The sequence below is a fragment of the Sceloporus occidentalis genome, unplaced genomic scaffold, assembly GCF_023333645.1.
Source record: "Sceloporus occidentalis isolate IW3139 unplaced genomic scaffold, rSceOcc1.0.p SCAF_1, whole genome shotgun sequence".
In the NCBI taxonomy this organism is placed as follows: Eukaryota; Metazoa; Chordata; class Lepidosauria; order Squamata; family Phrynosomatidae; genus Sceloporus; species Sceloporus occidentalis.
In genome coordinates this window covers 279,905,703-279,931,705 of record NW_028316981.1, presented here as the reverse complement: position 1 = coordinate 279,931,705, position 26,003 = coordinate 279,905,703, and the positions used below count along the sequence as shown (strand labels likewise).

At 40.6% G+C, this 26,003-nt stretch overlaps 1 protein-coding gene across 5 annotated transcripts in view; it reads right to left on the bottom strand.

Moving 5' to 3' along the window:
- Positions 1-1,330: 1,330 nt before the first annotated feature.
- Positions 1,331-26,003, bottom strand: part of TENT2 (terminal nucleotidyltransferase 2) — a 57,298-nt gene continuing 32,625 nt past the window's right edge. For all 5 annotated transcript variants that reach the window (XM_089494753.1, XM_089494749.1, XM_089494740.1 and 2 more), the window contains 5 exons: positions 23,969-24,012; positions 10,766-10,902; positions 6,813-6,904; positions 5,853-5,932; positions 1,331-3,499 (listed from right to left, as the gene is read on the bottom strand). In XM_089494753.1, the coding sequence (XP_089350879.1) occupies positions 3,425-3,499; positions 5,853-5,932; positions 6,813-6,904; positions 10,766-10,902; positions 23,969-24,012 (428 nt within the window). In that variant the 3' untranslated portion in view covers positions 1,331-3,424. The remainder of the gene's footprint in view (positions 3,500-5,852; positions 5,933-6,812; positions 6,905-10,765; positions 10,903-23,968; positions 24,013-26,003) is intronic.

Below are 26,003 nucleotides of genomic sequence, written 5' to 3'. Positions count from 1 at the left end.
AACAGTAATTATAGCATTTCAGAACTATGCAATTAAACTTCCAGAAATTCACGTTAGCAGATTTAGCACACTATTTGAATTTTCTAGCACACTAGATTTAAAATTTGCCATATGCACTGTACTTTACAGGACTGTTAGTTGTCTAGATATACATTTCTAAGGAAATGCAAACAATACTACATCATGTGAACTCGGTACCCAAACAGCAATTAGGAGTCACCTGGATCACCTAGTCATTTTCCTGATATTATTACATTCCAGTACTATGGCTCTGATGAGTCTGGGAAGAGTTTGATCACAGTACCTCACATCACTGCTATATGCCTTCCATTACCAATGGACCATGAAGCCTGGCTACTCAGCAGTTCAGTTTAATTTCTGTGCATGTGCTTGTCAATATGCAGACTTGGTATATGAAAACTATTGTACATTATCATGGCTGAATGCAACACGCCACTGTCCAGCAGAACGATATTCAAAGTGGTGGTCCATGGACTAGTGCCAATCCATGAAGAAAGTACAGGAAAGAAAGAATCAATTGTACACAATAGAAACAAATATGGTACTGGTTCCCCACATCTGAAATAGCTTAAGAAGCATTGGTCCAGCAGATACAACTAAAAATTGTAAACTCCACATTGGCTGTACCCGCCCCTTTCCCCGGTGTATCGGGGCCCAGCTGCCAGAACGACAGCCGCTGAGGCCCCAATCTGCCGCTTTTCAGGCTGCGGGGAAGCGGCAAAACGCCGCTTCCCCGCAGCCTGAAAAGGGGTGTCCTTGGGGCTTCAAGCCCCAAGGACACCCCGTGGCGGCGGGGAAGAGAAAGGGGCTGCTTGGCCCCTTTCTCCCTTGCTTCGCTGGGTGCAGCCGTCTGAAGGCTGCGCCCAGCGACGCAAAGCAGTGCCGCAAACCAGGAAGGAGCTCCGAAATGGAGCTCCTTCCTGGTCCGCGCTAAGGGCGCACTAGGCGCCCTGGCGCGGAGCGAGGACGTCACGTCCGCGCTGCCCCATATAGAGGCGGCGCGGCCGGGACGTCCTCATGGCAGCGGCCGTGACGTCCTCATGGCAGCGGCCGTCTGGAATGGCCGCCGTCATTTTTTACGCGCAGAGTACGTATTAGGGTTAGGGAGGTGCGGAAGCACCGCACCTCCCTAACGCTAGTACGTGCTCTGCGTGTACTTTAATGGCGGTGTGTAACCCGCCATTGTTTCTAAACTGAATGATGCTGGTTGTGAGTATACTTCCCACAGCACTGCTAGCAATATAGTAACTAGCAAAGCATCAAAAAGTCAAGCAGCTTAAAGAAAAAGATGACAATTATAAAATGTAGCTTTATTTTCAATTCAGAAATTTTATTTCACTTAACACAATAAAAATATTCAACTTGAAGAGAAAAAACTGAAAATCTGACATCAGTGAAAAGTAACATTTGTTTACATAGGAGCTGGTCTGCAATAAATATAAGAGGCACAAATTGTGCTACAGCAGATCTAAAAGTCATCCCATACTTTTTGGGGGGGAAAGTTAAAATTTAAGAGATTTTTAAATCACAATTTATACAGCAGCGGACCAGCTTACATATTTACACAACATAGAAACAGATATTTTTATTTTTTAAAAAGGAAAAAAAAAAGAAAAGAAAAACTTGGCTTATAGTAGCAGCTATTTTTTAGCAGTTATCAGTACTATTCATTTGGAAAGGAAACTGTAGGGCAGGGCCTGAACCAGGATGGCTCCATATCTTACAACAAAACAGAGGGCTGGGAGTGCAGAAGTACAAGAGAATTACACTTCCTCATACTTATTCTGGTGCAGGAAAATTGGGGCAGGTAGGTATGAGCAACAGTACCACCTTTGCACATTCAGTTTCATGTATTACACATTGGAAGTACAGTTAAGAGGAAGCAGAACTCTTGTTCATTATTCTTCTCCCATTGCCTTATTTTAACGTTCAAAGTTGCCACTGGCCTGAAATGAATATTGCTCCTTTACTACACACTGTAGGTTGCCATATCCCCACCCACCAAAACATTTCTGCAGACCATGTATGACAAGCTGTACACACAAACACAGTCCCATTGGCCAGGCTTTTGTTAAGGAATGTGAAGTACCTGACAACATCTAGGAGAGGCACAGATCAGGTTAGGCAGAACACACAGATGGTTTATCAAACCTGTATGTTCTGTGGCACTTTGCTGTGCTCAGGTTTGCAAGTCACAAGTTATAACAGCCTAACATCAACTGTTCAACTGCTCTGTGGAAGCTCTGCTGCTTAAAAATTCCAGTTAAATTTATAATTCCTGGGATACATAAATGTTCAGTGAGGTGGTAAACCTATGTCAGACACATACAAGGGGTGCTTCTACACAGGATAACATTCCATGCAAAACCAAAGCATTATAACCTAGCTTTCTTTGAAAACTAGTCTTCCACATTTAGGGACCCTTGCTGTTGGACTAGCATGCTACCATGCTAGCCCTTGTACAGTCCGCCCTCAGTATCCATGGGCTTGCCACCCGCAGATTTGAGTATCCGCAGATGTGCATGAGGCTGCACTGCCATTAGGGACAAAGGGGTGGGTGGGTGGGACTGCCTGATAGGAGGGCAATGGTGAGTGCAGGGAGGGGGAGCCCCAACTTCTCTGCTCCCCTCTGGGCAATGGTGAACCCTGTGGACACCAAGGGCCGACTGTATTCAGAGATTGAAAAAAAATCCTTTTTTGGATTAAAACTCCCTGAATTCTTCAGCTATGATTACTACTGGTCATGTTAGGTAGTGCATTCTGGGAATACTAGTGCAAAAATCTAACTTTTCTACACTATACTCACCTGTAGTCTAAAGTGGTACAATCTAGGCTCGTGTTTACCAGATCACTGAGACTGAGGCCAGATCAAGAGCTTTATTTATGCTTATGTTATTTTGTTTAAAAGCTGATGTTTGATGTAAAACTAAGAAAAAAAATGGAAAAAGCCAAGTACAGCCAAAGTGCATATTGCATTTAGCAGATGTAAAGCAGAGGCTACTTACTCTTAAGGAAGTGTATGCCATATGCTAGTTTTTTGAAGGACACTAGCTGTCATACATTACAAAACTTGCCAGTTTTACATTTTCATATTTAATGTGGTCAAGTCAACCACTGCAATGTAGACATTAACAATAAAATCAAAATTCAAAAGATTTGCAAAAAAATTTATTACAGCAGTCTCTTTATTGGTCATTGATTCAATCTGCTTCAGAAAGTCTGCCCTCAAATGAATTTCAACTGAACAAATAGTTTTTAAATCTTACAAAAGTTTCCTTAACAAAATCTTAACAAAACATTTATTTTAAAAAGTGCAGTAGGGAAGGGAGAAAAACTGCATCCCGGGGCTTTGATAATATCTTTTGTATTTTAGTTCAGAACAGTCCAAGAGGATAAAAGTCAATCATCTTTTCTGTATAGTTGCTCTTAAAGGTAGTATACAGTTCAAGTCCTTCCTGTCTCTCAGTCTTTGCCATGACTATAAGACAAAACAAAATTATGAAAGCATTAGTATTCCACATGACTTAAGCCATTATTGCAAAGTTAAGAGCAGCATCTGAAATACAAGTATGGTTAAAGGACACAGTGTCCAGTGGCTTGATGTATCGCTGGAATTGTTTACTTTGTTTTTCTGAAATGCAAGCCTTCTATATTTTCAAATCCTGTGTTTTAGAATAGGTTTTCCATGTATAACTTTGTGTCTAGCCCTCCAAGAAAGGTAGCTTACAAAAATTCAAAATAAAACACTGAGCACTGCTGTTCAAGAAAAAAACCCACAACAATCCGGAATATGCTGAGTGTGCACCAATAGCTGTGCAGTTATTTTCTGAATCCAGAGTGGAATATCATACACTACAATGACTTTACAGGTAACTGTTTTCACTATCACTACTGTGTAACAAATGTTTGAAAAAGACAAATTGGGTTCTGCAGTATGAAAAAGGAGTTTGGCAAATTAAGGTATATTGCTGATTTTAAAGTATAATGAAAGAGATATTTTAAATCTCGCTTATGATTTTATTTATTGCACACACCACTTTGATAAGACTCCATTTTGTTAGGTGGTGTATAAATTTTGTAAGTAAGCAAATTACTTCTTTGTTTTCCATTTGTTCCATGACTCTTATCTGATACACATCACAGCAAAGAATAACAGAGTCTTAGAACTGCACTACATTATAATTCCATTTTAATATTGTATCTTAACTGACACAACATTATATAATTATGCAAGAGGATCTTGTAGCACCTTTGAGGCAGCATGAGCTTTCGTAGAGTGAAGTCTAGGAAAGCTCATGTTACCAGCTTCTTTCTTTCAGTTTGTTTTTAAAGGTGCTGCAAGATCCCTTTGTATACTGATTTTCCAGACTAAGGGCCCGAACAGGCAGGTCAAAATAAAGCTGCTTTGGTTCACGTCTGAGATATGCTGTTTAAATGATGGATGAGTCCTAAGAGGCTGGACACCGTGCCAAAGCAGCTTTGGCACAACTTCTGGCCTCTTAAGATGTGTGTGTCATTTAAACAGCATACCTCCAAAGTGACCCGAAGCAGCTTTATTTTGGCCTGTCTGTTCAGGCCCTAACATGGCTAGAACAATATATCATATCAGTATTTTCAAGTCAATAACAGGATATCACAACTGATTGTGAAACAAGTATCTACTACTAAAAGGAGGAACCACAGCTCAGTGATAGATCACATGCTATACATGGAGACAATTGCAGGATCAGTTAAAAAGATTAGGTAGAAGACCTATATTGAGCCTCTTTCAGTCAAAGTAGACAATACTGGACTGGAAGGATAAAAAAATCTGACTCAGTTTAAGTTATGTTCCTATGTTTTACCAGTGGCCAATCGCACACTAGATGATAGCTAGCATATACAGCAGCTATACCATCATATTAGGACAATATTTTTCAAAAAGATACATGATAAAGAAGAGAATCTTTGTGGGAAAACTCTACTGTCCATGCACTCAATATGAAATTCAGTGTCATTTTAGTGACAGATGAGCAATGACTCTGCTATCCAACATACACTTTTAAAAAAAATAAATTAAAGGCTTAACTTTGAAATACCATATAAAATTATGTAAACAGAATACAGATGCAGTAACTTTCAACTATCACAAAGTAGACTTTACACCACTTCATCTCTTTTCATATTTTTTGGCTTATTAGCCTGTAACATGACACATCTAAACAAAATTCTAGTCCAAATCATAAAAATAACATGCTAAATCAGGGATTCCCAACCTTTTTGACTTACAGAGCTCTGAGGACTTCACAGAGCACAGGTTGGGAACCGCTGTCCCAAATATTGTAAACCGCCTGGATTCCCAGTGATTGGGTGGTATATAAATAAATCCTATTATTATTATTATTATTATTATTATTATTAAATAATCATTTTTGAGAAGCAGGCTAACTAGTAAAGCAAAATGGACAATCTGTGGTCCTTCAGATTTTATTGAACTGAAAGTGTCATAACCTGCCACCACTGGCTATGCTGGCTAGAACTGGTGGAAGTAGCAGCCAAACATTATCTGGAGGGCCAAATGTTACCACAAGCTGCTCTAAAGGAAAATAATCTCAAAAGCCTCCTTGGGTTGGTGATGTCACTTTCCATGCAATTTTGAGAAAAGAATCATCAAATCCCAAGTTTGCACAATTCTTTGGACCTCAGCCACAAGGGGAAAAGACAAACATTAAAAGGTACTAGATCTTAGGTTTTCTACACAAACAATTGTATAGGAAAAAACAGATGAACAGTTGCTTCTATACAACAATGATTTTACTATAAAGCTTTCTGGGATTAGTCAATGGTTTTACCTTTTGAAATTCGTCAATTATCATGTCAAACTTCTGTTTTTCATGAACTGCCCTAGCAGTGTTCGTTCGATCAAAAGGTTCTGAAAATTTATGAAAGAACAGTATAAATAACCACAAACCATGTTTAATGATCTTATTGTGTAGCCTTCTACAAACACATAATTCTATGCACAGGAATGCACATTTATACAGCACATTAAAATGGATTATAGAGAAGGAACAGTTTGATTTTAGTGAGTATTTTTCTAAGTAGAAATTAAGTAATTGAATGAACTTGAATTAGCAACTAAATGAATAACTGAGAGTCTGAATTCTTCAGAAAGTACACACTCAGTGAAAGTACTGATCTAGAAGGTGAAGCAAATACATTCTCTATTTTTATTCCCTCTATAAAACAGATTAGTGTTATAATGAAAGACAGCACAGCTCTGGCAGGGATTTTTTTCAGAGCAGGAGTGATGAAGTCATCTGATCATCTGGGTCTGTTTAGATGTAATGCCAAACCATGGTTTGCATGTATAAGAAAAAACCTTTCCATCCACTACCAACTTCTCATCTCTGTTTATGGCATACCAGACAGCCATAACTATCACCATAACTGTCAGGTGAAACAACAAAAAGTGGTTTAACACAAATTAGAACCTGATATCTTAATCTTTTGGCAAGTAAAAGGAGGACTGAATGTGTGATACTGAAATTCTCCACAGCATGTGTACAAGATGTCAAAACATTGTTTCACATTATTTTTTGCAGAGCCTTGATGTTTAATTTGTTAATTTGTTTATTTATTTATTTTGTTTGTATGGCACCTTTCTCCCTGGAAGTAGACAGACAAATTTTTAAGCCTTAACATCCTAATCTGGCAACAAAAACACCACACACAAATGCTCTTAACTGTAACAGGCTATTTATGAATAATCTCCTGTTGCTAGAAAAGTTTTATCAAAGTGGCAGATTTACCTTCTACACAGATGAACTTGTTTCTCCATTCAATGCCATCAGGTCTTGGAATGGCCTTGGCCTCACGAACTGAAATCATCTGATTATTCCAACTAATGGGAAAAACAATTTTCAGAAACTTCTGGATACAATGTATTATTTATCTAAGTTTTCACAAACAATTAGGGGAAATAGTCATATAATGTATCTATGCTACTGAGTCACAGCAGATGGATATCACTTTAAATGTTATGACCCCTGCCTACAGAACCCTGAGATTTGTAGTTTGCCAAAATAATTAGCTTTCTCTGTACAGGAACCTACTGCAATAGTTCACTACCCTTATAACAATAGGACTTCCAGCAGATAATTATAAGTACTTCACCAAGCTATGTATCACAGGATTCTGCAGAATGAAACCATCACAGTTAAAATGGTATGAAACTACTAAAACTGTGTAATGCAGATATACTTATTCTATAAGTACAGTGCTTTGCTGCAGCGAATAAATATAGCTCCCAAACTTTAGTAGTGAAGCAGAAGTACACACAGAAGTCAGTTTTTCTCCATATTCCTTAGAAATGCTACCGTATTTGTTATGAATCTTATCGATGAGAAAAACGAAGAAAAACGGGGCTAGTTAGTAGAGTAGGGCCATGTGGAGAGATTGCACAAGACTAGTTGGAAATGTGTAGAGGGGTAGAATTAGTCCTGAGCTCTTACACCCCCCATTTTTGGCTGGATGACTCTTATTTGCAAAGTTCCAGTAGAAAATGTAGGTCAGAGGAAAGAGAAATGTTACAGCATCATCTGGCTTACATCCCAACTTGTCAATAAATGTAAGAAAAATAAGCTAAGGGGGAAAGTTATGTAACAGAATTAAGCAGATCACAGCAGGCAGTAATGTCATTCTGCTGCACATTGAACTAAACATTTTTGCAGAATCCATCTGGCTTCTAACAGAGTGCGCGCGCGCACACACACACACGCAGTTGCATCTTCAGCATAACCAAAAAATAAAAAATATATAAAAAATCAAACAATTAATAAACTGCTTTCAATCCGAAGTGTTTCTACCAATTTACATGTCTACTTCAAGGAACCAAAGGAAGAAGCATAATTTAGGTTTTCCTAATTAAGCAGAGAGGTAGTCACTTAAGAAAGGGCCAATTCTATCTGATATTAAGGATGCATGCACACATACCCACACCCTCCTCACTGCTTATCTGCAAAGCAAAGTGATTTCTTTCTGTTGCACAATATATCAAGGAAACAGTATCCAACTTCTAAACAGGATCCCACTGGGTTATCCACACAATCCTTTACCTATGTCCTAAAGCAGTGGTGCAGTGGTGGGCAAACGATTTCTCTAGAACTGTTGATAGATCTCCGAATGATATATATATAATATGAGCAATGATTTCTGATTTCCAATTATTTAATAATAGCAGCAATGAAGTGATTTCCTGCCATTTTAAATTTTACCACTGAAATAAGAAACATTAACTGGGGTGTGTGAGTGTATATGTGTGTAATGACTGCAAGGTCTGGCCGTTTTTAGTACTCAAATGTAATTCTTGGGCTTAGGACTCTTTGATTCTAATCTGATCTGTTGATCAATCTACACATGAAAGACCACATAGCAAATCCACACTTATTTTTGTTTATCTACTCAAATACAGATTAACGATAGTCTTAGATTTAAAAGGTCATCCTGACTGTGTTACACAGCTCAAAAATAATAAACATATAGAATGTTTTAAGTGACTCAGTAATCTACAGTTAACATTGTGATGATCTGCAAAAAAGAAGAAAAAAAGAAAAAGAGGTTGTGTATTTATTAGAGAAATTAAAGCAAAGTATGGTTATGGGTGTACTATATGTGTAATATTTGTAATAAGATTATAAAAATATGTTTAAAATCTGTTGGGAGGGGGTAAGAGTATGGAATTGTGAATTGTGAGAATGACAGATGATTGATGGGATTTTAAAAAGGCTAGAGAGATGTCAGAAAAAGGGAGGGATGTGGGTGTTGAAATTAGGATATTAGGAATATGTGTGTGAGATGTGAATTAGAGTTAGTGTTAGTCAGAATTTAGATGTTTTAAATAAGTAGTCTTTCTCTTGAAATTCTGTTTAATAAATTATTTTTTGTATTATACATTTGTACCTCTGAAAACAGTGTTATTGGTCTGAATGAGTTTCTACAATATGCTCTCTGTAATGGCAACAGTGGTTGAAGGGTAGTGGTGGTGAGATCAAATGAATAAAGGCTCAGAAAGGAATCACAAGGGCATTCATTTAAGGTCACAGCAGTAGGACAAGAAGAGGTCCTCACATTTGGTGGCAAAGATGGGGATAGATGGAAGCCCTCATGCTGGTAGTTTAATAGAAACGGTGTTCTGTGAAAGATTTTTATCCTTCAGGAGCGGTAGGCAGGAAAAGAATGAAGACAAAGGGGGGGTTGCTCCTCCACTTGGCCATGGGATAGTCCCTCTTTAATCTTGTCCTGCCTACTAGAAGTAAATGGGGAGAAGCAACCCAAGTTCCAGGATGTTATATCCTTATATACTGGGAAAATAATTATTTTACTAAATGTCATCTATGCTCTTAAGTGACAATTTTAATAAACAGGGAAACAAGAAAAAATCACTTAATCTTAAAATTCCCTGGTAAACCTCACGGATACAAAGAAAGACACTTGGAAAAACACTTGGTTTGCTATTTACTGCAAATGATGAAGATTTTAAATGACCTCAGAAGTGCAGAGGAAGCTGAATATTCCAAATTTCAAAAAGTTTGTAAATGCAAGACTCAATGAGCTATTCTTTTTCCACCTCTCTCCAAAATATATTACCAGCCCATATTTAATCCAACTACAGTTGGCCCTCCACAGTTGCAGTTTTGATTTTTGCGGATTTGGTTATTTGTGGTTTTGATTAATATGTTCTATCTAGGAATCTCTAAGTCCTCCAGCACAATTCTGCTGGAGGTTGATCATAGAGTTGTGCTGGAGAACCTACAAGTTCCTAGAGAAAATATTCTGTAGGCATTTGTAGGTCCTCCAACATGATTCTATGATGAACCTCTGGCAGATGTTAATCATAGAGTTGCACTGGAGGACCTGGAGATTCCTACAGAGGTGTTCTCTTAAGTAAAATGAATAGTGTTTTTATATGCTGTTTTCCACATTCATGGGAGTTCTAACCCCAGCAAACATGGAGGGACCACTGTAGTATTTTTTAAACAGTTCACAATTAAAGTCATGTCAGTACAAATAAAATTCATACAAATTAAGTTATATGCAGAAAGAATCAAAAGAATTCTTGAATTCATGCACGTAGATAAGATATGAAGATGTGTATTTGTATATGATAATTCAATAATACAATAATTCACCTATGAATCATGATAAACACACTGAAATTTGCTAAACTGCATGAGGTAGTAGGTGTTGAAGATTTTGTTTGGACATGTCTCAGAACTGCTTTGAGAGCCAAGACAGCAAGAGAAATACAGTACCAACTAGTATTGGGCAGCAGGTAGGAAATAGTGAAAAAGAACCATACCTTTCTAGGAACGAGATTTTATAACCATGATGCTGCAGAGAATGACTTAGACTTTACTGTATCCCATTTAATCTCTGAATAAAAGGTGCATCAAACAAGTCTGTATAGATGTTAAGACATAGGACTACAAATGTGAAAAGGTGCTCCTTTAAATACCACCACAGTCAATGTGGTTTCATATAAGCCAAATCAAAGCACTCTTTTACTCAACCTTAGCTTCTCACTATGCATGTTTGTTTTAGAATAGGGATTTTTTTAATTAAAAAGGAAAGTATCCCCTTCCCTTAAATGGAAATAAAAGATCCTCACTTCATTTGAAAACTGCAGCCAATCTGGACCCAGTATAAACCAACAAAGCAAAGCAGACATGCAAGAATTCACTAAAATGAAATGCTAATTACTCACTCAAACTCTGTGGCATAATATTTCAGGAAGCCCAGCAACAGATCTCCAAGTGTTGCTTCATTTTTTGAAAAATAAGGAGGAATGGTACATGGAGCCTGATGTACAAGGTGCAGCTGCATAGTAGGATCAAAAGATTCCTGTAAAAAAGAGAAAGGGAGGGAGAGGAGTGGGAGAGAGAGAGAGAAGAATCTAATTTAGTGTATATGTCATGGTACTACATCAAGTTAAAATGTTATCAAGAATAAAGATGCATACAACTCAAGGCCAAGTAAGCCGCCGTGAAAGCTATAGCAATTCCAAATATGAAAAAAAAAAAAATTGATATCATAGTTCCTGAAAACTCAATGCTTTTTAATATATATATAAAAGCTAATCATACATTAAATAATTTGGTAGGCTCAGGATCCCCTCACCCCCAAATGTCCAAAGGCTTCTCTGACATGAAGGTCTGATCTAGAGTTTCTTCCGCTCTCAAAAATGGATTTTAGGGTACATGGGGCCAACAAAAGATGTTTCAGCAGGCACAGCAGCACTATTGGATACTGGCATATAATGCTTACTTGTTTACAGACTTCTATATATTTGAATTTTCAGTTAAAAAAACGGCATTTGTGCAAGAACTAGAAACAGTAAATAAAACCCTAGTAACTGAAGTGTCAGCTTCCCAGGCCCATGCCAATCATTCTTCCTTTGACACCCTAAATGGGGGTGGATACCACTGCTCCCCAAATACCTGCCTTTTAATAAATAATAATAATAATAAAATTTTTATTTATATCCCGCCCTTCCTGCGATCAGGGCGGCTTACAACAGAGATTAAAACAATCCATACAATACAAAAGATTAAAATACAAATACATCAGCCCTCCATTTAAAATAACAGGCATAAAAGCCCCATAGCCCAACCTCTTGGCCACGGAAGAGGAGGGAGGCCCACAGGATTTTAGTCGGGGAATGCCTGTTGGAACAGGAAGGTTTTCAGGTCCTTCCTGAATTGGGCCAGGGTGGTAGTCGAGCGGAGCTCAGTGGGCAGCGTATTCCAAAGGGCTGGGGCAGCCGTGGAGAATGTCCTCCGTGTGGTGGAGGCTAACCTAGCCCCAGGCACCTTCAGTAATTGCTGCCCAGACGTTCTGAGGGTGCGAGGCGGAATGTACGGGGAGAGGCGGTCCTTTAGGTATCCTGGGCCCAAGCCATTTAGGGCTTTATAGGTGATCACCAACACCTTATATTGAGCTCGGAAGCGGATAGGCAGCCAATGGAGGTCTTTCAAAACCGGTGTTATATGGCTGGTCCTGGGAGCACCAGTGACCAGCCGGGCTGCCATATTCTGCACCATTTGCAGCTTCCGAGTTTGGTATAAGGGTTGCCCCATGTAGAGTACATTGCAGAAATCCAGTCTCGAAGTTACCAGAGCATGTACAACAGTTTCTAGGTCCCTCTGGGCCAGGTATGGGCGCAGCTGGTGAATAAGCCGAAGCTGATAACAGGTGCTCTTGACCGTCGCATTCACCTGAGCTGTCAGGTGAAGCGACGAGTCAAGAAGCACCCCCAAACTGCGCACGGAGTCCTTCACAGGGAGCGTGACCCCGTTCAGGACAGGTGGAACCACCGCCATTCCTGGACCAGGAGAACCTATCACTAGTACCTCCGTTTTCTCTGGATTCAATTTGAGTCGGTTTTCCCTCATCCAGCCCATTACTGACTCTAGACAGGCCACGAGAGGAGAGACGCCATCCCCAGTCACTGCATCAGTCGGAGACATAGAGAAAATGATTTGGGTGTCATCAGCGTACTGATAACCCCGCGCCCCATGTCTCCGGATGATCTCTCCCAGCGGTTTCATGTAAATGTTAAATAGCATGGGAGACAGAATGGCTCCTTGAGGAACCCCAGTTTTAAGGGGCCTCTCGTCAGAGCACACGTCTCCCAGCTGCACCATCTGGGACCTTCCGGAGAGGTAGGACCGGAACCACTGGAGCGCAGTGCCCCCGATCCCCACCTCTGCCAGGCGCCCCAGAAGGATACCATGGTCTATGGTATCGAAAGCCGCTGAGATGTCCAAGAGCACCAACAGGGACACGCTTCCCCTGTCGATGCCCAGACGGAGATCATCGACCAAGGCGACCATGGCCGTCTCAACCCCATAACCCGCCCGGAAGCCAGTTTGAAATGGGTCCAGATAATCCGTTTCATCCAAGACCGCCTGAAGCTGGATCGCAACCGCCCTCTCGATCACCTTACCCAAAAATGGTAGCAGCGAGACAGGCCGATAATTATTATGAACCAGGGGGTCGAGGGAGGGCTTTTTTAGGATCGGTTTTACAATGGCCAATTTAAGATCCGATGGAAATTGCCCATCCCTCAAAGATGTATTAATTATCCGGCGTAACAATAGTGTTACCGCCGGTCCCCCCTGGGCCGCTAACCACGAGGGACAGGGATCAAGAGAGCAGGTTGTTTTCCGAACACTTCCGAGGATCTTGTCCACATCCTCGGTACTCACCAACTCAAACTGATCCAGTTTAACATAGTCCACAGAGGCTCTGGACACTTCTACCCTAGGTTCTGCTATAATGTCAGCGTTCAGACCTTCGCTTATGCGAGAGGTTTTATCCGCAAAAAAGTCATTAAATTGGTCACAGCAGGCCTTAGTAGGTTCAAGGATCTGGTTCAGGGCGGGAGGGAGCTGAGTTAGCTCCCTCACCACCCTGAACAACTCTGCCGGACGCGACTCAGCGGACGCAATACGAGCACCATAGAACGAGTTCTTTGTTGCTCGTATTGCCTCTCCGTAGTCCTTTAACAGTTGGTCTAGGAGAGCCTTGTCGTCTAAGCAAAGGTGTTTCCGCCAACGGTACTCTAGCCGTCGCAGAACCCGCTTCCTTGCCCGGAGATCTTCCGTATACCAGGGCTTACGTTTAGAAGCAGGCCTGAAAGGGCGCTTGGGAGCGATACTGTGTATAGCCCTAGAAAGACCGATATTCCAAATACCGGTGAGGGCATCAACAGAGTCGCCGTCATTTCCAACCGTGAGCCTCTCTAAGGCTTCTTGGAACCTCTCAGGTTCCATCAGCCTTCGAGGGTGGACCATCCTAACTGGTCCACCACCCCCGGGGGGGATCTTGATTTTCACCTCTACCAGGAAGTGATCCGTCCATGGCAGGGGGGAAACATTAGCTATTTCCACCCACGGATTTTCCGCATCCGAACAGAAGACCAAATCGAGAGTATTACCCGCACAATGCGTAGGACCCTGTATCAGCTGGGACAGGCCCATGGCCGCCATGGTATCCATGAATTCCCGAGCCGCACCAGATGGAACATGGCTGGCCGTGAGAGAGATGTTGAAGTCGCCCAGGACAAGAAGCCTGGGCGTCTCCATCATCAGCTCAGCGACCAGCTGTGTCAGCTCGTTAAGGGAGTCCGCTAATGCACGGGGTGGCCGATACACTAGCAGAATCCCTAGACTGTCCCTCGCCTTTAGGGTCAGGTAAATACACTCGATATAGGAGGTCTGTCGGATGTGGTTCCTGGTGAGGGAGACGGTGTTCCTATGTATCAAGGCCACACCACCACCCCGCCCACCTAACCTGCGCTGGTCCTTCACCGAGAACCCAGCAGGCAGGGTCTGAGCCCACACAGCATCTCCTTCAGGCCCAAGCCAGGTCTCGGTAATGCAAGCCAGGTCACACTTACTGTCCACCAACATATCGTGGAGGATGTGGGTCTTGTTGTTAATAGACCTGGCATTGCACAGGAGCAGCGACAGGGTTTGTGGCAGAAAAGGGCTGTGACATTCGCCTGTGTCCCTTTCAAATGATGAAGAGATGGTGTGAGTGGAGTAGAGTTCAGTGGGAAGAGAAAGAGGAACTCCCAGGTTTTTTTTAAAAAAAATTGTTGAATTATATTTTTTAAAAAAATTAAAAATTGAAATTTTAAAAATTTTCTTTAAAAACTTCATATCTTACAAAATTTTCACTTTAACCACATGAAACAATGCACACATACAGTAAATACATTTAGGCTGTGCATATGATAATGTAATTTAAAGGTATAATTTTTCTAGTTGCTTATGTCACAACTATTGCCATTACTTTCAGTGACATATGGGAATTACAATGCATGAGTACATTAGTACAAAAAACATTACTTAAGATTCTGTATGGTGTGCAATGGAAGGAGATCCCTGCAGGGGGTGATACCATGAGTTACCACACCTGGTGATGCCAACCTGAGTGACACCACTGTATGGTAGCTATCACTAATCCTGGAAAAGATCCCACATTTCAACCATAAGAAAAAAAAAAGTGGAAGGGAATCAAATCCAGGCTTTTACCACTCTTTAATAAAAGCTCATTTTATATGCCAGAGTGGATCAAGTGCAAAAAAATCCATTACTGCTGCACCTCAAACTGAAAAGTGACTTAAAACCATGTTACTATTTATTTATCTAGCATTTGGAAATCTTTATTTTATTTGTCCTCGCATCTATTGTGAGATCCATTACCGCTATACAATTTGAGAACTACAACATTTAGTAACAAATTCAAGCCTAGCACAAGAAAATACAGATGTTCAGAGTTGAATGCTCATCTCCTGTGTTCAACTTGAATGTTAGTCACAAAAGCACAGTTAGGTTGTATAACAACTCTGAGTTGGCATAGAATGATTCTGTTCACTCTTTACCCTAAGCCATTCCATTACAGGGCAAGAAAAATACATTGAATTATCATCCTGGTAAATTATCATAAACTATTAATTCCTGCTGGATTATCAGCAGTGAGCAGACCCTGGGTACAGACAATAATCTATCAAGTGATTATTTAACAAGCAGTTAAGTGTATACTATAATAAACCAAGAGGCAAAGAGACTTTTATACCAGACAATCCATGCGTTGTACGAGGTAAAACACAGTGTCTCAAAAATTGTGCAACACATTCTGAAATGTCTATCACACACACACACACACACACACTGGAAAGGTGCAGGAAAAATCAATATGCATATTTTTTTTAAAAATGCAAACAGCAGCTGCTCAAGAAGCAGATAATTATCAGGAGTGCAGCAGCTAGGGAAGGGGAGTTCAATCATTTCCTCTTCTGCTGCAATCCTGTCAAAATTTGATATTTTAAAGAAAAACAACTGACTAGCAGTGATGTATCTAAGATTGGCACTAGTTTGCATTCTTTACAAATAAAGATGAGGGTTAAATGCAAAGACAGTTAATGTTACATCCAATATGACCTTTGTTATACAGGTTGAATCTCCCTTATCTAAAATGCTTGGGACCAAAATAGTGTTTTTTGATTTTTTTTTCAGAGTTTGGAATATTTGCATATACATAATGAGATATCCTGGAGACTGGACCCAAGTCTAAACATTAAATTCCTTATACACATAGCCTGACAGTAATTTTATGCATAACGTTTTTAATAATGCTGTGCACGAAACAAAGTTTGTGTACACTGAAACAACAGAAAGCACAGATGTCATTATTTTAGCGAACCATGCGGGTGATTTTAGAGTACCATATATACTCATCTATAAGTCTAAAAATTTATGCCCAAAAATTAAACCCAAAATCCCAGGTTGATTTATTTATGGGTCAGCATGGTAATGTGATAGCAGCTCTTTCAGATTTCCCCATGCAGTTTCTTTCTGTTCTGATCCAAGCAGATTGAGTCTTTGGTGATTGAGTGATTGCTGCTTAACAGAACGCTTTGCTTCTCAAGAGTGAAGGCTGAAACACTAAAGCCTCGTATTGATTGCTGCTTCCTTCTTGCCACTCACATACACACACTGAAGAAGGTTCCAAGTTTTACACTCAACCTATCCACGGGTCATGTCCCAATCCATAATTTGGCCCCAAAACATGCCCTCGATTTATACACAAGGTCAACTTATAGACAAATATATACGGTATGTCAGATTTAAGAATTCTAAAAAACGAAACACAGAATCACTCAAGGGAAATGACTGGCAATGGATCCGGGATAGAGAAGAAGCAGCGTATCACAAAACAATATCAATTTTAATTCAAAATGCTTTGTGTATGGAAACGAAGTGACAAGCCCAGTTTTAGTGATGGCGATTTGTGAACAAAGGCAATGTAAACTTGCCATTTCCATGCACAAAGGCTAGTTTTACATTGCCTTTGTTCACAAATGACCATTGTTAAAACTAGGCTTGCCGCCTCATTTCCATACACAAAGGATTTTGAATTCAACTTGACATTCTCACATGCCTAGGGCATATGTAAGTCTGTCTCCGGGTCACCACTGCACCAAATGCATCTGAGGAAGTAGGCTTAAGTGTATGAAAGATCATGCTGCCAACTGCTTTCTTTAGTTAGTCTCAAAGGTGCTGCAAGATCTCCTACATACCACCAGTGATGTAATTCTCCTCATACCGTATAGTAAACCCTCCCACAGTTAATAATAATAATAATTATTATTATTATTATTTGTATCCTGCCTCTCCCTGTATTGGATCAAGGCGGGTAACAACAAACAAGAGAACAATAAAAATGCTACACAACAACCCTCAAGTAAAAACATAGCAAAACATCCTAAAACTCCCTCCCACCCTAAAATAGAGTTAAAACAGCAATTCCCAATAAAATGCTCCCAATAAAATCAATCGCGATCACAGTCTGGTGGGAACAGCTATGCCATTGGAGTGAACATTCCAAGGAGGTCAATTTGGGAATGCCTGCTGGAAGAGATCCATTTTTATTGCCTCCTTAAAGGCCTCCAAAGATGTTATATGGCAGATCTCCTCCGGCAGGTATTCCAGATTTTTGGAGTGGCAACAGAAAATGTCCTCTGGAAAATCGTTACCAGTCTGGTTTTCTTAGACTGCAAGAGATTCTTCCCAGATGACCCTTTGTTAGTTGGGGAGAAGACCCTGATAAGTGGAGGGACTCCCATTTATCACAGCATATTTACAACTATTCATGTTTACCACAAATCTAACAAGCCAAAATATGTCAACTCATAAGCCCAAACCATTTTTTTAAACATCCAGGAGGTTATCAGAATGGGTTAAAAGGTCCAGATTACCCCTGGCCTCATATTGTCTAGTTCAGACAACACAGGTCAAAATCCTGGTGGCAGATCAGGCCTAATCTTGCCAGACCAGATGCGGATCTGGTGGATTTGGTCTGATCCTGGAGTAAACAGCTGATAGCCCAGGGTAATTTACCCTTGGGTTTCTGTGGAGTTTCCTGGAAACTCCACAGTAAACTGTGGCTGTTTATACAGCCACAGTGCACTCCATACCTTGTCACTGCTTACTCAGATGTCCCCCATCACTATTTCTGATGCAGAAACAGGGCGGCTGACCATGTGGGTGCAGTCAGGTGCCACATTTCCATATCAGACGCCGCAACGGGGGCTTTCCAAGTAAGACGATGGCAAGATAAGGATCACATGTTGGTAGCAGGTCCCACCCATGTCAGAACAAGGACAGGGATATAATAATAATAATAATAATAATAATAATAATAATAGGATTTATTTATATACCGCCCAATCACTGGAAATCTGAGCGGTTTACAACAGAGGGGATAATAGACGGTTCCCTGCTCGCAGGCTTACAATCTAAAAGACACGACACAAAAAGAGAAGGGAATGATGGGGGGAGGGGATCAGGTCCAGCATTCTTCTCTCTCTCTGAGGCCTGGACTCATCCCTGCACCCACCAGGGTACTAACTTAGGTGAGAACCAGGACCAGGATAGCACAGGCTGAGCCTGTGGTATCCTGGCTCATCTGCTCAGCCCCCATGACAATAACCATGCAACCAGATCATCAAAAGACCAATTATTATGTATTAATGTAAGATGCACAGATGCAAGACAGAGGTTGAATATTTCAGAACAAGTATATGACAGACCACAGAGCCTAGTCAAATGTTCCTCCGTGTATTGTCAGTAGAGTGCATCTTATTCTGCGTTTGCTCCATCTTGCTCTTTTAGAAAGTATTTGATCGAACACAATATAAGGTTTATCAGTATGTTGGAATTCTGCAAATATGATTTTTGCAAGAATAATAGTAGGAAGCAAACACATATTCTTTTTTTCTAATGGAATGTTTTGTTGTTGCTTGATTCTGTGTTATAAACACTAATGTAGAGCAAATATTCACTCCAAACCTTCTGGTTTCCAGACACTAACTAGGTGAGCATCTTCTTTTGGTACCTGCCTATCTAGTATATGAGTTCAAAAAGTTCATCCATCTCGTTATGCTCAACTTTTTTTTTGCATGCCCTTCACTAGTTCTGCAACAAATTATTAGAATGTGTAACCACAAAATGTTCTGAACTAGCTACTGTTTACAAATATATGAAATTCCGTTCAGAATTGAACCGAACATAAAATCTTGTCAAATTAATAATCAGTGCTACATATTCAAAAATGATACAAAATTTAATAGTTATTACAACATTAAAGTGGACATGTACAAGAGAGGAAACTACACAGTAAAGCAACCAATCGTTTTACTAAACCACAGGAAATTTTTGAAATGCTGTATTAACACTAAACTAAAACATAGGTTCACCAAAATCCAGCCACATCTTTGGATTCTTAAATGTTGCCCATGCCAAAAAAGTTTTTCCATTGTTCCTTCTATCCTTACAGAATGTGAAACTTATAGGCGACATCTTAACTGTGCACAATCAGCATTTTATAAAGCAGCATTACAATCTGAGGCTGAGAAATAAGATACGAGGAGTGTGAGTGCTTTACTGGAGAGGTGATTCTGCACAACTAAGTAACTAGGAGGCAAGCAATATGGTAAGCAGTGAATAAATTTTATTCTTGTTGTTAACTACCCTCAAGTCAATATCAACTCATGGCAACCCTGTGGATGAGGCATTTCTAAGTCTCCCTATCCTCCACTATTCTCCTAAGCTCTTGTAGATTCATACCCATGACCTCCTTAGTTGACCCCATCCATCTAGTATGTGGTCTTCTTCTCTTTCTACTTCCCCCCACCTTTCCTAACATTATTGCCTTTTCTAATGAGTCATGCTTTCTCATGATGTGGTCAAAGTATGACAGCCTCAGTTTAGTCATTTCTTCCTCCAGAGAAATTTCAGGCTTGATCTGTTCTAGAACCCATTAATTTGTTCTTTTTGATGTTCACGATATCCTCTTATTCTACACATCTTATTTTACACATATAGAAATAGGGGAGCTGTGGAAGAAATCATAAAAAAAATTCATTATAGTTGAAAGATGAAAAGTTATTGATTTAATACTTCCCTTTACAAAACCAATAGTCATGTTCAGCTGGGTACTTCTGTTGGATCCCAGTGATTCTTAAAATTTGAAATTCCTCTGCAACACCCTTCCTACCCATACAGGTTTTTAGAATGCAGATAGCTGTGGAGGTGGCTAAAAACAATGGGATAAAACAGATGTACCAAACTTCATCCTGGCTGATAATTTACCTTGTACCACAGACCTTTTCAACACCAATTGTAAGAATATGTAAACCCCCGCCCTCTTTTTACAATACAATATAACCTCCACAGTATTTTTTGAATGTGAGTACTGCTGACCAACATTCCTTTCCAGCTTTCTTCAGTTAAATCCCTGCACTCCTGTCTGTCCCTGGCTTCCACTCCACCATAAGCATCTGAAGAAGCAGACTAATGTCTGTGAACGCTCGTGCTACGAACTTCTTTCTTTTTCTTTGTTTCAGTTAGTCTCAAAGGTGCTACAAATCCTCTATACATATTAATCCCTCAACACTGGCTATACTGCCTAAGGTTGATGGAAGTTGTAGTACAACAACATCTGGAAGGCCACATAATCCCCCTTCCCTCCTCGCTATAGCACCACATAAGATGGCACCTATACTTTTACTTTCAAATCCAATTAGTTCTGGGGGTCTACTGGAAAAGAAAATCTATTAGTTTTGTTAGATTCTGCATTCATATACCATCCAATATTACTAAGGTGCAGTACAGACCGCCGAAAAACGGCTGCCTGCCAGTGCTTGTTTTTCCTCCGCAGTGAAGCCGCCGCTGCCAAACCACATGGCTTCCCTGCGAAGGAAAAAGAACCTGCAAAAAGCAGGTTCTTTTTTCCCCGCGCCAGTTACGTCTTGAGTGTGCCAATGGTGCACTCATGATGTACCTGGCGAGGTGCGACGTGCGGATGCTATGCATCTGTTACGTCATAATGGTGGCACCCGTGTACACAGGGCGCCGCCATTATTGCACCACCAGTACGTGCTAGGGTTAGGTCCCGTAACCCTAGCATAGCGTGAGCACGGCACTTTAGCAACGTGTATACCGTGCCAATGTGACAGTACTTTCTTGTGAGGGTTCACTGTGTGTGCATACACACGTATGCATGTGCATCCTTTCAAGTAGACCCCATTAATTTCATTGGGTTTTTTAAAGCACCGAATACTCAGAAGGGGTTTTGCCAGTTCCTTCCTCTGAAATATCTTAACTGCTACCATCCTGGCCTTGAGGGCAGAGAAGGAGAGCTCCACCATACCTAGCCCAAGAAGAAGCTGAAAGGCCCTCCCACCATGTCAACTGCTACCCCCCTGGCCTTGGAGGCTGAGGAAAACCAGCAGTATCTGCTGGACTTCATCCCCTTCCCCCCTGCATTCCCCTCTCCTTTTTGTTATATATTTTTAGATTGTAAGCCTGAGGGCAATGAACTGTGAAATTAACAGTCTGTAAGACAATCTGAGAGCCTTTGTGGATGAAGAGCGGGGTATATATATACAGCGCGCCCGTGCCATACGCGGGCGCGCCATACGTGGCCTTGAGCATACGCGCTCAAGCCGTGGGGCACACGCAGGGCGGAAGGGGCGGCGCGTCCTATTCAATTGATTGGGCGCGCGCGCCTGTTGCGCCCTGCGCGCTACTGCGCCGCCGCGCCGCTGCGCACGAGCCCCATTGTTTCCAATGGGGCTTGAGCATAGGCGGAATTCGCCTTACGCGGCGGGATCCGGAACAGATCCCCCGCGTAAGGCAAGGACGGACTGTAGTCTAAATAAACAAAATAAATACATATAGCCTACAGCACCTGGTATTTGGTGGCAGACTCTCATTCAAGCACTTACCAGGGCTGCTTCTGTCTAATTTTCAAGATCAATTGGGATATAGTACCTATATAGTATTTAGGCAACATTTTGTGCTTCACTATAAAAATTCCTCCCCAGATATTACTGACATGATCACTTCGTGCACCTGTTGGAAGTCAGCTCAGGCACAATAAATCTCTCACTCTTTAAGGAGCCTAAAAGCTCTTACTTATTTCTGTTACAACAGACTAGCAGGGCTTCCTCTCTAGAAGTGGTCTCACTGAGGGGCTGTGCAGACAGCCCCTAAGGAGCGGCCTCCAGCTGCCCCTTTTACAGCCAGATCAGGGCTGCAGCAATCACACATCAATGTGGCCTTTCCAGGGCACAAAAAGGAGCTGCAAAAAGCGCCCTACAAACGGCACAATAGCCATGGCCTTCCTGTGCTCCTTTGGTGCTGCCTCGTGCGGACGCAGCGCCAGAGGAGCATCATGATACCGTGCGGGGTTCTGCTTCATGCCACTGTGGATGCACAGCTCGGACATGTGTCATATTGATGTCACACACCCACTCCACCCCCAAGACACTCTTTTGCAGCTGTGTGCATAGCCCCTGAGTTACTTTTCAGAGAATTATGCCTTACTATGGCCATTCACCCCACTGCAGGAAGCCATACAGCCCCAACTGGGTTTCTCTGGGGCAGCAAGAATGCCTACAAGTCTACATTAAAAAATCCAGATCACACAATGAAAGTTGCTTATTTATAGCAAGAACTGCTAAATAAATACAGTACAGACTGAGTGGTCTCTCACTCAAAATCTTTCCAAAGGGGAAGAAGGCCCTACATGCTTGTAGAGGGTACAGGGTTGGGTAACAGTCCAAAAGAAAGTGCATCCCATTCTTTAACAGTCTTGGACACAATGGTCTACATCTTAATACAGTGGTAATAAAAAAAATCATGTGCATGTTGGAGGCATGCTTAGTTTTCAAATTACAAGGATGGGGAAGTTTCTAGAGAGGAGCATTTGGTTGTCTGAACCCACTCTTCCCAACAACATGAAACAATCAAATTCATTAAGTTAAGATGTTTTTTTTTTAATCTGGTTCATTGGCAATTCTTTCGGTGGTTATTCCTGGCAGTAAACTGCAGGAAGTACAATAACTAAATACTCAACTAGAGTTGTTACAAGAGTAATAAAAACATATAGGAAGGAAGATAAACAATTCCTATCCAAGTAACTCTGAAGTAAGCCTACTTAATGTGATGTGGATACTCCAGAAATGCAATTCAGGAGTATGTGAAGGTGACCAAATAAAAATGAAATTTTAAAAATCTAAAATGTTGAACCACCTTAGGAGGAGGTAACGTATAGGTCCAAAACACATTGCAGAAATAATCAATTTTGAGACCACTTTAACTGCCCTGGCTCAATGCTATGGAGTTCTGGGTACTGTAGTTTTGTGCGACATTTAGCCTTTTCAGTCAGAGAGCTCTGGTGCCACAATAAACTACAATTTCCAGGATTTCCTGAGCCAGGGCAGTTAAAGTGGTTTGAAGTTGGATTATTTCTGCAGTGTGTTCTGGACCATAGAAACAGAAACTAATGTGGTGTAGTTGTTTGAGTGCTGGACTCCAGGAAACCATGGTTCAAACCCTCAGTCATAAAACCTTGGGCAAGTCACATTCTCTTACCCTTAAAGGATGAAAATGGCAAACCTCCTCTGAATAAATCTTGCCAGAAAAAAAAATCTATGATAGGGTCACCATAAATTGGAGTCAACATGAAGGCACATAACAGACATAATCTACATGCAAAACAGATCACAAAGTATATTGCTACATTAGAAAACAATATGCTGCAGTCCTAAGCACACTCATTTGGAAGTAAGAAATAAATGAGCCTTACATCCTATGTGACAAGAGCTGGTTTACAGAATCTAGCTTGTGTGAAATTCTGCAGAAGAGTCCATCTGCAGTGGATCTTTCTATATACACAGGTACACAATGATAGTTCACTACAGTCTTGTAACAATCATGGTCACAGGCATATTTTGCCATTACCAAAATTTAAGAGTTAAATAGCAACATTCATATTGTAGGTAATCAGTCTTTAAAGAAACATTATGTAGTAATTTATAAGAAGCACTTACTGGGTAATTTTTTTGGAGGGATGGAAGGATAGGTTCAGGTAGGGCTATAAAAAAAAAGTTTAAAGTTGCTGTGATTCATATACTTCACAGAAAACAACATACCAGCTACACCAGTGGTGTGAACTGAAGGTCTAGGATAAAACGCTTATTCTAAATGTCCATGTTCTAGGTCTTTTAAATTAACCAATATTATCTGCATAGTTTTGTGTGAAACTTGCTTAAACATTCTAGAATATGAAAGTTACTCATTTAACCCAAAATTCGTAATATTCCTATCTGATACATGTATATGGGCACATTGATATTTTTCATTGCAAGGATCTTTTAGGTAGTTATGGAAAACATTCCCATTTAGCCTTCAGTAAGACATTAGTCTTTGTGAAAATTAATCTTGCAGATTCTGATAACAATATAGCAAGCAATGAATCACTCTCTCAGTATCCCCTCCCTTTCTGGATACAATCCACAGAGACTGTTGGCATACCAATAAAAATAAAAAATTATTTTCCTAATTATATTTCTTTATAAAAACCCCTACTGGAATCCCAACCCAAGTAATTATTGTGAATATTTGTTATATATGTTAACAAAAGTTTTTCTTTGAATTGAATTTTGCTTTACATCAGGGATGGGCAGCCTGTACAGTCCCATTTTGTGCTCCCTCCAAGCCTCCAACCCCAAAATTTTAAAACTCAGGTGATTATTTGCCTCCCACTCCACAAACTGGCTGCAAAACAGAACAGTTTTGCCCCCAAAGACTTGCACATACTTTTTCCCCTTTTATAAAAGAACTCATAAAAACTGGCCAGAAATGAAACCACAAATGACTTGACATCCCATCAGGGCAGCCCTGGGGAGAAGTGAAACCGAAAACCCAACATATCTGCAGTTGCCCACCCCTACTTTACACACAGTGAAGCTGTAAAACTCTTTGGGCTGAATGCCCATTTGATTCTAATTTATTAATAGCTAACAGTGAGTGTATATTTCTGTAAGTGTTCACCAAATTCAAAGATGCCATATAGAATTGTATTGGGGCAGTCATCTTACAAATCTGAACATCAAAAGACTCAACTGGCCTCAGAGAGAAGGCAAAACAAAGTAGCTGCAGATGTCTTTTTTTCTGTTATCAAAAGTGACTATTACATCACCTTTTGTTTTATGAGAGAAGACATGAGTTGAAGAGTTTCTCCCTTATTTCTAATTAAAGATTCCCCCAAATTTATTTTTGAAGACATTTTAAAGCATGTTTCTGTCATCCAATTTGTCATTGTAGTAGATTCCCTAAGAATACAGCAGAGACTATTGTAATCACTCACCAGTTTTATTATGGCTGTACAGTTAAAACACACTATTGTTTAAAGAACTTACCGTACATGTTCATAATTAACCACACTCTAAAAATATACATCATAATTTCTGATGAAGGCTTTTTATATTAACAGGGTGAACAGAAACACAGAAAGAATATGACACTTTGGAAGGATTCCCACTTTTATTTTCCCAATTGTCTAGTTAAAATTTTTGCAAGGAAAAGAATCTCCTAAAAGATGCAAGTTCTGAAAAGATTTAATATTATCACAATCTTATCTTGTTGTTCCTCCAATGAATTCAAGATATATACATACAGTGCGCCCACATTATACGCGGGCGCACTTTATGTGGTCTTGAGCGTACACGCTCAAGCCGTGGGCCGCATGCAGGGTGGCACGTCCCATTCAAATGAATGGGCGCGTGCCCCCGTGGCGCCCTGCGCGCCACCGCACATGAGCCTCATTGTTTCCAATGGGGCTCAAGCATAGGCAGAATTCGCCTTACACGGCGGGGTCCAGAACGGATCCCCCACATAAGGCAAGGGCGGACTGTGTGTGTGTGTGTGTGTGTGAGTTTTAAAAAAATAAAGAATGCAAACTTGAAGCAATCAAGAATTAGATGAAAAAGAGAATAGTACAGGTACAGCAGAAATAATTAAGGACTTGCACTAGGGATCAAATCTTTATTGTGGTAACAATTCATGGCTAGGAACTCAAGAATT